Source organism: Melospiza georgiana, chromosome 7, assembly GCF_028018845.1.
Source record: "Melospiza georgiana isolate bMelGeo1 chromosome 7, bMelGeo1.pri, whole genome shotgun sequence".
Classification (NCBI taxonomy): Eukaryota; Metazoa; Chordata; class Aves; order Passeriformes; family Passerellidae; genus Melospiza; species Melospiza georgiana.
The window spans coordinates 35,015,395-35,030,919 of NC_080436.1; the positions used below are offsets into that span (position 1 = coordinate 35,015,395).

General features: G+C 40.9%; 1 protein-coding gene across 3 annotated transcripts in view; it reads left to right on the forward strand.

Annotated features, from left to right (window-relative positions):
* Positions 1-15,525, forward strand: part of THSD7B (thrombospondin type 1 domain containing 7B) — a 298,829-nt gene that overhangs the window by 173,743 nt on the left and 109,561 nt on the right. For all 3 annotated transcript variants that reach the window (XM_058027753.1, XM_058027754.1, XM_058027755.1), the window contains exons 12-13: positions 50-182; positions 1,138-1,241. In XM_058027753.1, coding sequence (XP_057883736.1) covers positions 50-182; positions 1,138-1,241 — 237 coding nt within the window. The remainder of the gene's footprint in view (positions 1-49; positions 183-1,137; positions 1,242-15,525) is intronic.

Here is a 15,525-nt window from a genome sequence, read left to right on the forward strand (position 1 = left end):
AAGACAACTTGTGTTGTTTTTTTTTTGTTTGTTTGTTTTTGCTTTACAGGCAATGCCACTGCAGTTAAGCAGTTCCGGTACAGGATCATCCTTCAGGATTCTGCCAATGGGGGACAGCCATGTCCAGACACCTTGTATGAGGAAAGAGAATGTGAAGATGTTGCCATCTGTCCAGTGTATAGGTAAAAACTGTTAGCTTGGAATCTGTCTCTAGGGGGTGTCCCCTTCTCCAGAAATGACTCTTGGCTGCACAATTTTCACCAGAAAATAACAGAATTTTGGAAAATGCAGTTTAAAAAAAAAAGTTTACCTTGCAAAATGTGTAAAAGTAGAGCTCAGGCTGGAGATTTCAGTAGATCTGGCATCATCAGAACAAGCACCAACAGACACAGCTCCTAGAAATAGTAACCTCAGGGTCTGATGTGTGTAAGGAAGCTGTTACTGGGAACTCCCCCCTCATTGTATCTAAAAATCAATGTAAGCTATTTTGGGACCACAAGCCCTAGAGTGCCTGAATCATAATTGCATGGTTATTGCAGAAACTCTTGTCTTTTCCCCTGGTACTCTCACTCCAGTGAATAGTACATACTTAAAAAGTTCTAATTAGACAAATAATACTATACAGCAGTTACTCACTGCTCTTCATTAAGATTCTGTGGTCCATCTGTTGTGCAGTATTAGTAAATAGAAAAGCCATTGTATCTTTGCATATGAATCTCCAGCCTGCACATCCCATGGAAGATGGTCCTAGAGCAGAGTGTGGAGCTGAAGGCAGTGCCAGGCAGGGGACAAAATGCTCTCCTCTGCCTGATGCCATGGCTGTGAGCATGGAAAGCAGACTGGGAACAACATCAGCTGTATGAGAGCAGGAGGAGAGCCTGGTGACAAAGCCCACTGGAGCTATTTCCTGTGTATGTTACCTAACTTTGAAACATGCCCTGCAAACTGAGAAAGGGGAACCTTGTTGGACAAGGATGTGACTTCCTAGAAGGTGAACCTGGCATCTGAAATCCGGTGCTTGTGTCAGGAGTTAATTACAGCTTTGTGACTCCACATGATTGGTAACTGGAGTTTGTGCTGAGATTTGTTCCCTGTTTTCCAGTTTGAGGCACTTCATTGTTGGCTGTTCTGCTGCAGGTGGAAGAGCCACCGCTGGAGCCCCTGTGTGCTGGTGCCAGCCTCGGTGCGCCAGGGCCCGCTGGGGCAGAGCGAGGCGTGCGGGCACGGCCTGCAGTCCAGGGGTAAGAGTCTCCATCCCGCCCCCAGTGTTAAAGGTGCTGCACATGGCTTTTAAGTCTTTGCTCTTTTGCAGTAGGTAATTTGGAAACTAACTGAACTACTTTACTCTTCTGGTTCTGGGCAAATCTGGGAGAGAATTTTTAAAGGTGCTCCTCTAGGAAAGCAGATTCAATTGGCCCCTCCCTGCAACTGGTCTAGGAGAAAATGCTTCTTTGGAGAAAAATGGAAAAAACCTGTTTATTAAACAATAAAACCTAATCAGTATTAATCAATATAACCCTTTGCTGCTCTGAAAGAGATGACAAACTGAGAAAGTCCCCTCAGCTCACTCAGTCTCTGATCAGTCCCTCAGTGCTGGAAATGTCGTGGGCCAGGCCTGGCCTGGTGGGCCTCAGGGGCAGCTGCCGGTGCTCCCCTGGGTGTTCAGTCCAGAGCAGGTTTGAACAGGTCCAAGGAAAAGGGAAAAGGGAAAAAGGAAAAAAACTACAGTCTAGGGAACTTCTTTGCCTCAGCTAGCTAAACTAACTAACAGCAAAGGAGAGCTCTGTCCCGCTGTCTGTCCATCCACAGACAACACAGTCAGGAGCAGGAATATGGAGGAGTGAGTGCAGTGTCTGGAAACAAACTGCTGCTTCTTCTCTCCCCCCTTCACTCCCTGGAACACATCTTAAAGGTGCAAAACTTATTATTCAGCATAAACAGAACACGACAATTGGGGATAAAAGTATCATATAGTCAACTTAGGACATTTACAAAATAAAGTGTTGGGAACTGCTTCCTTTATAGAGTTGTTCTGCTGTTCTGGGCATTAAAGTACCACTAACACAATAGCTTGGAGTATAGGAAGAGATCTGTGCTTGATGTTCAAATATCTTAACCTGCTTTTCTGCCTAAAGCTGAAGTGTGTGAGCTTTAAATGAATTATCTATAGGCCTTTATGAAGTAATCCATTCTTTATGCTAAAAATGGAAAGGATAATTTCCTAATGATTTGCCTGCGGCCTGATTTTCATTAAGACTGTTGAAGAAATTCTGCATGGGTGAAGGCTTTGGGCTCCTGCCCTTGGCATAATTAAGCACTTAGAAATTAGTGGTGCCATTGTCTGAACAGAAGTGTTGAGAAGAGTGTTCAGAGTATGCATCAGTCTGTAGTGGTGCCTGCAGATGGCTGGAGATGTGGTTGTTATCAGTCTCCTGGAAAATACAATGAAACCTTTAACAAAAGATTATTTTTATTGAAAAAAAATTCCTATACAGGTATGCTAACTGAGGAAACTTGACATAATAATTTACTCCTTCACAAAGGTAGAAGCTATTCTTTAAAGATGAAATGAATTTCTTATATAATTTGGAAACAAAGGAAAAGAAAGAAAAGCCCTGACAGTATGTGGGATGTATCTGGAAGAAGAAATGTGTTTTATACTAAAACTCAAAGGAGTAAATATCTTTAACTAGGTTTTGACCACAAACCTTTCCACAAGGTTTTCAAATCTGTAAATTGTATTGTTCAGTCTGTGTGGAGGGATGGTAATCTTGATGTTCTAGTAGGTGCATGAACTTTGTGTTAATCTTACTCTGACAGAATTAGAAGTATAATAGAAGAGTATCACACTTAGTTTTACTGTATGGAGAGCCCTCCAGTAATTACCTAGGCTATGTGCTGTTCTTGGGTAATTGTGAAAAATCTACCTGGGTGAATTTAAGCAAAAATAGTTTCAGTGCCACGTTCACTTTTTTGTAATTAACTGTGGCTTTTGTAACAGCTTCGGTTTTCATAATTACATATAGTGATAGAACCACTCTTCTGGGTATTATTATAGATGAGTGAGGTCTCAGGAAAAGGAGGTCTCTGATGAAACCAATGGAAGATGATTTTTAAAGATATTTTGTATGAACAGGAGGAGTGATCTCCACAGAGAAGGCAGCTGAAACCCAGCTGCTAACTCTGGCCATACTGTGTCTGGAAAAGAAGCTGCTGGGTTTTCAGCAGTTCTGTATCCTATCTGTAGAAGTGTTTAGTAAGGGAAAATTTCATAAAGGTTTTTTTAATACCTCTCCTTGCTGGTACTTGAGCTCCTCAGGAGTGTGCAGAGGTGCTCTGTGTTGTCAGGGAGCAGTCCTTTAGGCAGAGGAGATATTTGCTTACATGCCTTGCAGGGGCTCTTCAGCTTGTAAACCTCAACCCTGGAGGACTTCTGATCCTGTCATTCTTCACTGCAAGGGGGTTTTGGACATATTTTTGAATTACCATGTGAGGTGAGGCTGGGCATTTCGGTTTATTCAGCCTGGAAGAGAGTCTAGTGTGGAGTTCACAGGTGAGATGGAGCCACGCTTACCAGAGATGCACAGTGGATTAACAGAAGAAAAGTCAGAGGCTGGAGTGAGAGAAACTCCCAAGTTGCCCAGAGAGACTGTAGATATCTTGGAGATACTGAACATTCAATGAAAAAAGGTCTTGAGAAGCCCTTTCTAACTTGGAGTTTGACCCTGCTTGGAGCAGGCACTGGATCCTCAGAGGCCCCTTGTGTCCTAAATTACCTTGTATGATACTGTGAGTCTGTGGGTGTTTTCAGGGGTATCTGGGCCATCACTGGAAGAATCCCAGGTGGAAGAGATAGTTGCTGCCTTCCTGCAATATTCAGGCATCCTGTGAATGAGCTTGCATTCGAGGTATCACCACCACTCCACACAGTAATTGCATTACATAAAATACAGCATCTCTAGCCAGTAAGTGCTTCTTCTCCAAAGAGTATTCATATGAATTTGGCTGGTTCCTTTTTTTCTGTGTGGCAGCAATTACCCTTTTACTTCTGAAGATAATCAGTCTCACTGTTCCTTGGAGCATCCATTTTTAAATTTTTTTTCTCTCCATAACCTGACTGTCATATAAAAAAAGAGGATTTTAGTTTTCAGTGATTGTCATATCTAGCCAATTATATAAGAAAGTTGAATTCATATAAATTATTTCTAAAGAAAAAAAAAGTATGTGTTTATGTGTACCTATTTAGGACAATTACTGTAGTTATGGAAAATGAGGTTTGAAATGACTTTCAAGCTCTGTTCTTTCTCTTGGCTAGATTCTGAGATAGATACTTAGAGATCCTGTTCCATGAGCATTTTCACTGAAATTGCATGTAAACGTACTGCATAATATGCAGAAGATATCAGAGTTTGTCTGTGAATAATAAGCAGAATAGCAAAGGAGATGACAGCTGTCTGAAGTTGCAGTTTTTTATGGTTTTATCTTGGAAAGATATTGCACTAATTACAATAGCCTTTCATTTTTTATGTCAGCTTCAATGGACTAACTTATTCAGCAAGCAGTGCCACAGGAAAGAGAAAGGTAGCCTTTAAAACTAATAAATATAGTTGTTATTTAAACTTAGTTGAGGCATGATTGGCAAAAAGCCCCCAAGACAGGGCACTCAAATAAAACAGGATGAGCATGTTGCTTGACAGTTACATAAGACAACATTACTATCAGTAAATGAGGATCTCTGCAAGCTTTTGTGTTGCTGTACAGCTGTCATTTGCCTCCACCAGGGACTAATTTACTAGGAGATGTCAAGATTGTGAGAAAAGGTCCCACACAGGGGTGAGGACAATCCCAAGCAGAAATACAGGCTGGGTGAAGCATGGAGTGAGAGCAACCCTGGGAGGAAGGACTTGGGAGTGTTGGTTGATGAGGAGCTCAGAGATGGCAATGTGCACCTGAAGCCCAGAACACCCAACCTTGTCCTGGGCTGCATCCAAAGCAGTGTGGGCAGCAGATGAGGGAGGGGATTTTTCCCCTCTGCTCCACTCTGAGACCCCACTTGGAGCTCTGCATCCAGCTCTGGGGTCCTTGACATGAGAAGGATGTGGACCTGCTGCAGCAGATCCAGGGGAAATCACAGAGATGCTCAGAAGACTCAAGAACCTCTGCTATGAAGGCAGGCTGGGGTTGGTCAGCCTGGAGAAGAGAAGGCTCCAGGGAGATGCTGGAGCCCCTTACAGTGCCCTAAAGGGGCTTCAAGAGAGCTGGAGAGGGTGTGGAGTGATAGGGCAAGGGAGAGTGGTTTTAAACTGACAAAAAGTAGAGCTGGAAGAAAGTCTTACCTTTGAGAGTGGTTAGGCCCTGGCACAAGATGCCCAGAGAAGGGGATGCCTCCATCTCTGAAGTGTTCAGAGATCAACCCTGGAATAGTGGAAGGTGTCCTTGCCCATGGCAGAGGTGGAACGAGATGAGCTGGATTGTTTCCAATTCAGACCATTCCATGGTTTCATGAGAGTTGCTGCTTCTTCAGGTGCTGTTTGGTGACTTTACCTTGTTTTGGATTCTTGTGATGGAGAATCCTTCAGGAATGACCTCTCCTTTCAGTGCTGACATGAAGAGCTACCTGGGACACACAGTTTTTTGGGGAAAAATGTGTTGCTGATTACAAGGGATTGTTCAGGTTTAATTAGTGGATGGAAAGCCTGTTTTAAGCAAGTGTCTTTGAAGGTTGCTTCAAACGCCATTGGTGATGTAAACAGACATGTATTAAAGACCAGACGGGTCTAATGAGACTCTGCTTTAAAAACTGCTCCTGGAAATACACTGACAACATGATTATGAAAAAACAAGTTGCTTTCCAAAAGCAGGGAGAAGCTGCAGCAATGGAAAATGCCATGTCTTATTTTTCCTGCTCCTGCCACTTTGCTTTGATTCATTTGGAGTGTTTGACCATATTTCCCCCTGTTAATGAGACAGTAAGTCCTTCTCAGAGCTGTAGCTCCCCATCTCAAGAATACAGAAATGCTGTGACACCGGGCAGGAAATATTTTTAGAGATAGTTTATTGATTTATGTACAGGAAAACAACAATGCACACTCACCGATGCAGTAATAAGAAGCTATTCCTTACCTTTGGAGAACAGAACTCTCCCTGTCTCACCGGAGGTCACGGGGTGGATCAATCCTGGACAGCCCCATTGAGCATCTCTGGGGTGTATTTCTTTTGCTTGCTCTACTGTCAGACCACACAGGATATATTTCCTTTCCTGCTTTAGCTGGGTTGTAAATTCACACCACAAGGATTTTGCGGAGATGGTTAGTGTTAAGTATAATCTGTTACAGTTGAAAAGTTGATGTATGAATTGACAGTGAAAACGTGGGATGCAGGCAGCACCAGACTTGGGCAATTTAAGATTCCTGTCTCCTTCATTGCAGGTTTCTGGCTCTTGCTCTGGAGCTTTCTGATAGCTTTAGGGACACTGCAGACCAGACTGGTTTTAGGCTGATTCAGACCAAGAGAAAATAGTCATAAGAAAAAAATGGTAACAATCTGCTATCTGAGTTTCCTGAGTGTGTCTAAATACAGTGATAGTTCCAGTGAAGTCTTATATAAAACTTAGGCAGTACTGTGATCACAAGTCTAATAGTGACCAAGTTAATGCATCATATTAAGCAAGATGAAAGGATAAGTTTAGATATAGCCTGTTAAGATTGTATCTAGAGAAATATTTCAAGCAGGCATCCTTTAGCTATATTATCTGATGTATTATCCGCCAGTAACTCAGTATAATGGCCATATATACTCTTGTTGTTTCTCCTGCAATTATTTTATGGTAACCTCTTTATAATGAGATGTGCCATCAAAAAACCATCAGTGTTACTATTTTTTTTTTTTTTTGCTCAGAAGGTAAGTCACCCAACAGTTCTTATTTTCTGTATTGTAGATAGTTAATATAACTGCTGATTAGCTAAATGAACACATCAATGTGATTTGAGTTGCAGAATGCTTTTGCACAGAATTACCAATTTCAGGAGGTACACATTAGAATCTTGTGACAATTTACAGGCTGAAGGCAATGTGATAACCTGAAGTTTACAAGGAATGCAATTATGACAGTAAACGTGGCAGAGACTCACCTGCTTCAGTTTGCTGGTGATGTTTTTTGAGCAGGGCATTTGGTGCAGTCCTGTGTCACTCTGTCCAGCTGACAGCAGCTCACCTGTCACCAGCAGCTCCCTCCAGTATTAGGGAGCAGGTAGGGCAGGGAGGACAATGGCACCTTGAGCCTTAATCTGAGGGATGCTGGGTGTTCATTTGTTGGTCAGTGTTTTTCCTGGTGGTTCTGGTCTAGGGTGTAACAGGGGTTACAGGACACAAACAGAGCCAAACTTGAGTGGTCCCAGCCACAGTCCTGGTCTAGGAGGCGCCTGCCTGACAGCTGATGGCATGGGAAGAAAATAATTGAGGGAAAAAATAATTACCAATCAGGAGCTGAGTCTTGTTTGAGATACATTTGAAAAGAACGTGAAGCAGAGTTTGTCTAGGATGGCACTGAGGCTCAGGAAGGAGGTTGCTTTTCCAGAATGAAGAGCCTTGGTCTGTTTATCACCCATGCCTGCCCAGGGCTTCACCAGCACTTTACAGATATAATTCCTCTACATCATATTGCAAATTCACAAAGGTGTGTTGTGTTGTTTTCCTCTTCTTGCTGATAATGCAATTTTTACCTTAAAAACACAAGGAGAGTACTAGGAGGGTAAGAAACAGCCAAACTATAATTGATTCACTATTCCTGCTTTTGATAATCTGAGTTCTTTCCTAGACAAGGCAGTGGGCTGGAGGTCTGGCAGTAAGGTAAGTGAAAAGCAGCACAGATAATATTCCTTAACTTCAGGAAGACATTGAGTCCAGTCCCATGTGAAACCCTCCCATGTGCAGTACCAAAAATGATCTAGAGAAATGCAGGGTGAGGTGCTTGTGCAACTTGTTGAAAAATCCCAATCCAAGCTGTGTTGTCAGCTGTTTGCTGTCAGTCAGGAAGGCTGTTTCAGGTGGCTTCTGATCAGATCCTGACAGCTTCCCATGGGGCACACACACCCTGGACTACCATCAGTGCTGTCACTAACAGTGTGGAAGATGAACTAGAGAGCACATCTGTAGCACATCTGGGTAACTGCAAATCGTGAGTACTTTGAAGGGCAGACCAGAAATATATGTTGGATAAATTTGAGCATGCTGTGAAATCAGAAAAGTGAAATTTTCGTTAAAGAAAAAAATGTAAAATATAGCACTTGCACTGCAGAAAGGTGGGCAGCAGTACTGTAGAGCAAAGTCTGGAATTCAGACTTATATTTGGCATTGTCCTGTAGTGAAAAAGCACCCATCATAAAATTATGTTTTGCTTACATTTTCCTTTGCATCTCCAAGTTCCTGAAATTTATTCTTCTGTTGCATAAAACAGAATCCATATTATAGGCAATCCTCCCTTTTATTTTTGTTCCATAACACCTTCTGCCACTATAATGACAAACAGTTGAGGTCAGGTAAAAACACCAGAACTTTCTCTTGAGTAATTCCAATTCCTGATTTGCCAATAGATTCAGAATAGATTAGAAACCTTTTTTTTTTTCCAAAATATCCAAATTTCATTAACAGAAAGAAATTAAGTATTTAGGAGTCTACCTCTGGTGAATAGCACTGAACAAATTAAAATCTCTTGAGCTTAATGAAACCTTACCCTTGGTTTTGCACTTAAAACTAATCTTCATTCTCAGTGAACTGTGTATATCTGCACATAGGAGATGGAGAGAATGATCACTGCAGTATGGATGTGGGATTACATGAGTCCAGATTGCTTGTGTCAGATTTCTGTCAGTTTACATATAAGCTTTGGTCTGTTTTTAACTGTAGATTTGATAATAGATTTGCTTCATGCAGAAATGTGTGTCAGTGTTTCACAAAGGGCTAAACAAGGGAAAATTGAGGAGGAGACAAAAATGCCATACTAATATCATGCATGTATATATGTATGCATTCTTAGCCTTCCCTGCACCAGTGGAATGAGGAAGGTATCCTCTCCCAGAGAGATTTTTCATGGGATTAATTTCAGTTTTGTAGCATTAGAATTGGCTGGGAGCAGGAGGGGAGGGGAGGGTACAGATGAGGCTATGTGAAGTATAGTGGACCAGTCTCTCTGAGCATTTTGGCTGCCTTTGATATTCCTATAGTTTAATTTATGAGAAATAAAATCACCTGTTTTCATAGAAATCATTCTGAGCAAATTTCTTAAAACCTGGTGCTGTGGCAGAGGTGTCTATGCTAATGTGCATGGGCACTGCAGTGGGACATGGAAATTTGTCCTCATATTGTATTACATCCTACTGATCTTCCAGGTAATATGTTCCCCTAGATCAATTTTTCTTTCTTTGGGTGTGAGTTGATAGGACAAGGGGAAGAAAGATTGATACTGGTTTGCCAGTGACAGGTTATTCACAGAAGAGTGATGGTGGACTGCCCTCCTGTTTTTAATGGGGGATGTCAGCAGGCATCAGAGGACACTTAAAACTATATTTCAGCCTGGGTCTGCCCAGCTTCCACCTCAGGTGCAGCTGCTCTAGGAGTATTTCATAGGCAGGGGGAGAATTGGCAAGACATTACTTTATAGACGTGAACTAATAGCAGGAGAGACTCTGAGTCATTTCTGTCACTGTAGCCTTATGCCAGCAACATAAAAATTGAGGAGACTCTTAGAGAATTTGTCCTGACAGCAATCTACAGTGCAGCATTTTATCCAAAGGCAACTCAATGATCTGTAGACTTTCCGTAAAATAAAGATGATGAAGACTGCATCAGATAAATTACATGTATTTGATTTCCTTCAAAACCAGGACAGTATATTCCACTCTGCAGAAGGGAATGAGCAGGCTCTCTAGCTTAACTATATATCTGAAAAACAAAACAAATATCAGCCTCTTAGTGCCACACAGAGCATTTGTTTTCTGGGGGAAAGGAATAAAAAGCCTTAATCAAGTACACCAGTCTTTTGAAGCCAGAAGGCACGAACCCTGAAAATGTACACTAAGGGCATGTACCAATAGAGGGATTGTTAAAAGATCAAAATAATGAGAAGTAAAGCAGAGGGACATCAAAGCTCGCCAGGCTGTGTATTTCTGCCTTGATTAGGAGGAAGGGGGGAAAAAAGGTTTCAGATCAATAGGAAGTGGCCCGGTCACCTCAGACAGCACCATACAAATGTGTACAATTTACAGGAATTGCTGGAGCATCTCAGTCATGAAAGTCCCACAGGATCTGACAGTGCTCACACCATATTTAACAGGCACAGAGGGAGAGAGTTGAGATCGTCTTATCTGAAGGAAACTCCTTTTTTAAATGTAAGGGTAGATAGATTTTCATTTTGTCTTTCATCCCTCTGATTAAGTTCAGCTCTCTTTGGTCCTCCCAAGATTTCTTTTATCTAGTGTGGAGTCTGTATGATCTAAGCAACTATCGTTGGCAAAAGTCGTTTTTGGGGTCCTTTTTTAAATGATGGATTGTCATTAAACAGAGTAGAGTAGATGAAAGAGGTCCAAGGAGATCCAAACTGTGCCGAGACTTACTCAGGAGGATGAAAGGCATAATGAGAGACATAATGAAGAGCAATCTCTCCCTCAAACTGGAGACAGGCCCTCTCAATTATGGCTTGTTTTTACCACTAGCTTCCAGTGATTTAAAATCCTAGTTATGAGCAGTTGATTCAGACTTGGCACACAAATCCTGAGAAATTAGTATTCTGTGAGCAGTAGGCCTGGGTGGTGACATGTCATGGCTTGTGCAGAGGATGTTACAGACTGGAACAGCAATCTTTTCTGTGGCCATGGGTGGATTGTAAGCAGACCTGTTCACTCAGTCTTCTGTGTACTCTTTATCAGAAATACTGGAGCCATTTCATCCTAAAACACTGTTTTCTTCACTTAGAGCCTGAAATATGAAGGTTTCTAATCCTTAATATTTTAAATGAGCTCATTTTAGTTGCTGGTTTTTGGCCACTATGTGTGTCTGGCATACCTCAGTTCAATGGGGTAACCCTGCAGTGAGCAAGCTATTCTAATTTCTTCATGATTTTCAATTTAATTGAATCATCCTTTGTTCTTGAGGCATTTGTGTCCTGGTTGGTCTCCCTTTTTGTTTGCTATTTTATATAACACTTTCACATCCTTCTTGTTCACCTCTCCATGTGGAGGCAGGCTCATTCAGTACTGATTTAGATCTACTTTTGCTTTTATAAAATTTTAATTTCCTGTATGTCACAGTTGTGCTGTTTACAACTCCAAAGACAATTCATGCCAAAGCTGCTGTGGTTCATAGGGAAATTGTTAAAAATTCATCTGAACTGAGCAGGATAAGATCCAGGTTCTCTTGAAAATGGCCTTAAGGAGAACTTTTTTTCAAATAGACGCTTTAAATAGAAAAGCTTGAAACATTACCAAAAATAAGCAAGTTTAATAAAAAAACTTTTATACTATTAGTTGTCAGGAAAACACTAGAGATGTTACTTTCACAGTTTCTAGCCAAATAACCTCTTTCTTGTCCATAATGGTCTCAGTCAAGTGGATTATCAGCTTCTGAGACATTCCAGAGCCATTAATTGGAGGAATGGAGACCAGTTGTTTATTCTTACAGTATGGTAGAACCAAAGAGGTTTAATTTGAGATATAGACAATACTGGGTTGAAATGTTGATCGTGTTTAAATCAATGAAACATTCAAGAACTCTGTCAATTGTTTTGACTTCCCCCTCTTACCTCCTGGGAAAAAAACAAAACAACAAACCCAAACAAGTAAACAAGCTCCCCCCCCAAAACCCCTGAACAAAAACTCAAACTAGCAAACAGAAAAACAAATCAACAAACAAACCCAACTGTTGGTGAAAGGAAAATAGGGATGTTGAAAGGAATGCAGAGTTTGATTTATAGCATATATTGTTCATTGTCAGACTCCCGAGGTTTGACCTGTCTGGGGAATTTCCTTCAGAGGAACGTGATAAAAGTCTCAGTTTGCATTTTCCCTTTTTCTGCATTACTTAGAAAGCACTTCTTAATGGAAATTATTGAGTGTAGTTTCTTTCAATAATTAAGAACTAATACTCACCATGAATATTAGCATCCTGAATGACAGAGCTCATCAATATGGCTTACCATAAATCTTCAAGCACAAGATTTTTTGAAGTGTCATGACACAAAGGTGTAAAAGGAATCCTGATGTCATGTTTGTTGACTCTGAATTTGTATATTAATGTTCCTCCAATTGCTTTATGTCTGCAGTAGAGGCTTTAGACATGAGTTTTCAATTTCAGAATAAATGAATAACCTTGAATCAAACTGTCTTTCAAAATTCCCAGCATCTGTCTTTCAAACAGGTGCACTGAAGTGACAGAACAGTAACTGGAAGTGACAGGGATGCTTATGAAGTGCTTGCACTTGTGAGAATACAGCAGGTGTCTGTGAACTGGTCGATATTACATTTGCTGTGGGTGTCCAGTGGTGCTCCTTTCTGCTGGCAGTTTCTAAATATGTTCAGAAATATTAAAAATTCTGAGTGGTGTGTTTAGCACTTTCTAAACCAAGTCTGATGATTGCAGTAGTAATACTTTCAAACATTTTTCCTGTTGGAAACAACCCTTCTCCACTTCCCTTATTGTCATCCATTTGGTTCTGAAGAGACTCAGGAGAAGATTCCGTTTTCTTTATTTTTAATAAATCAAGTGAAACTTCATCCAAAAAATTGGAATTCCCCTGGAATAAAATTACTACAGAAGAAAAAGCCATCTCTATACCTTGATGGCAATAGATAGTAATGAAAAATATGTCACCTTCTAACAAAGATTTTTCTAAAGTCAATTTTTTTGCTGGCAGCTGCTGGTTTTACCAGGTGCTTGCATCATTTATTAAAGGATTGCTGGTATTGGCTTTGTGAAATAAGGAAAGTTTTGAATAATATATTCTGGTATTTGATAGAGTTCTCCTGAAGCAGAGTATTTTGTAGTGTTAAATTTCGATCTAGGATGTGAAGCCTTGTAGCAAATGTTACTTTTTACCGCTTTTGTGATCAATTCAGGTCAGTACTATTGTTTCTTTCTGACAGTTCACAGAAGTTTCAGCCCTGCAATCATATATTTGTTTTCTTTGATGTGCCCCAAGGTGATTGAAGTTACATCTTTCCTACTGTCTTTTAGATATCAACTTTCTGTATCGAAATTTTTATCCCAGTCTTTGTGTATGCAGAGGAAGTGCCTGAACTCGAGGTATGCAGTATGAGGGGATCTTACCAAGCTATTAAAATGTGATAGGCTCGTCCAAGGCCATCTACTTCAGCCTGTGTTTAATTCAGGGTGAAGGAGATCAGCGCATCCTCGGGGGATGCGGGACGTGCCGGGCGGCGCTCCAGCTCCAGTGGCCTTCCCCAGCCACTGCCCTCGCTGACCACGGGCCTTTGCAGCCACTTATTTATTCCTTGTGCTCCTGGAGGGCAGCTTCATAATAGGCACTTAACAGCATTTGAGAAAATCAAGCATAAATAGGCCTGCAGAAGTGAGCAGCTACTGCAGACATGAACTCTTGAGGGCATTTGGGCGATTATCTCTTCTGTTGCATTTTAACCCCAGAACACAGGATGCGGTCACAGGCTGGTCAGGGCACAGTGGAGAATTTGTAGAATTTGTGGGACTGATGCCTCAGGTTTTAGCTTTTATATTTTTCAGATTCTGTGCTGCTTTAGTGTGTACTTCTGAGCTTCATATTAGGGGATGGTGAGCTCCCTTCACAGAGTAGGGAGACAAAACAATTCCTTCTCTAGCTGGGCACCAAGGACAAAAGATCCAAATTTCAAACCCAAGAGCATAAACCACATGGACTGAAGAGAGAAAAACAAGGATGAGACTTCATAACCTAAAGCTGGAATTGGACAATTAACTCCAGTATGCTAATGGAGCGGAACTGATAAAAGTGTGAGACCCCGTGACTGATCGTCCCTTTTGTGACCATTTTGGTTCATCTTGGGTGCAGCCCTGGCTGGGCTCTTGTGCTGCCCAAGGTGCATCCATTGAGGCCTTCTAAATAAATCCCTGCTTTATTCTTTAGCTCTGCCTAGTCTCTGTTCTAGCTCAGCCTTCACAAGGCATCAGGACAGATCAGAACTGCCCTGTTGGTGATGAGTTGCTTTCACCAGTAGGTGCTTTTTCAGAACCTTTTTACAATGTTTACTTCATGGAGCACACAAAAAGCAGTGCTGAGCTCAGTCCTGTGGGATTGGATGGGTTTTCTGCAAGCCACATTGCTGATGTAGTTGCATGTGAGCAAACCTCCAAACACACAGGGACAAATTTATGCTTCATGGATAAATACATACCTTCAGTGCCTGGTTTCATGGAGTACAAATTTTCCTGTAATCTAAGCACATCTGCTCATTATAATTAACTTGTGTGATGTGTGAAAAGAAGAGCTACATCAGCTCTATGGCTTGGTTAGATGGATTGCTTCCTCTCTGTTCATCACAATGATTAATTGTAGCATTTATAGGAAGATGGCTGTTTTTTTATTAATTTTTGGATTTAGATTATATATCTGGCCCTTTTTTAAAGCTTATTTAAATGTTAATACTCTGCAAATCTGATATAAAAGCATAAACTTTGCAATTTTAAATACTTTGCTGAGAAACAGGGCAAAATATGTCTGCTCAAATTGTCTTATCTGAAGCCTTTCAAAGATGCCTTTCTTTGCTAGATGAATTTCACAGGTAACTGTAAATACTGGAGGCAACCATGAAAGAAATGTAGAAGGATTATGGAGTTTCATTTGACCCTAATTGCTGGTGTTTCCAAGGGGCAGACTTAATAATAATGAAACATATTATCAATTTGCAGTTGGTTCTGTGGTTTTGCAAGTATTACATTTTTACTATGAATGAAATAATCACCTAATGTGTCTCCAGAAGTTAAATACACTTAGTTCTTGGGCTGTATTTGAATAAAATTTGATTATATGCTTTGTGGAATGTAAATGTTCAGGCTTGCAGTGGAATAAGTGATGGGTACATGAGTACAGCTGTCAAATAGGTTGATGAGGGGAGCCCAATGATCCTGTTGTATTTTCTCCCAGTGCAGTCATTGTCATCTTCCATTACTTGCAAACGAGTTAATGTGTTCTGTAGATGGAATTCAGCCACAGGTTTTTATTGCTGTTGAGTTTGCACAGTCAGAATGGCAGAAGCAAAAGAAATGATGTGTGGAGAGTATTCAGCAGAAGCCTGAAACTTGGGTAAAGTTGCAGGAGGAGTGAACAAAATGTAGCTTACTATTAAAAAATCTTTCTGGGTTGCTCAAATCATATTGATTAAATGATAAACAAAGCACTTTCTTGAAATCTCAGTTAACTGGCATAAACACCCTGATTGAATTATGCTGCAAACAGAGCACCATAAGGGAAAATGTCTTTACCAGTTACAGTTATATCTTTTTTTTTTTAGGATTTCTTATTAA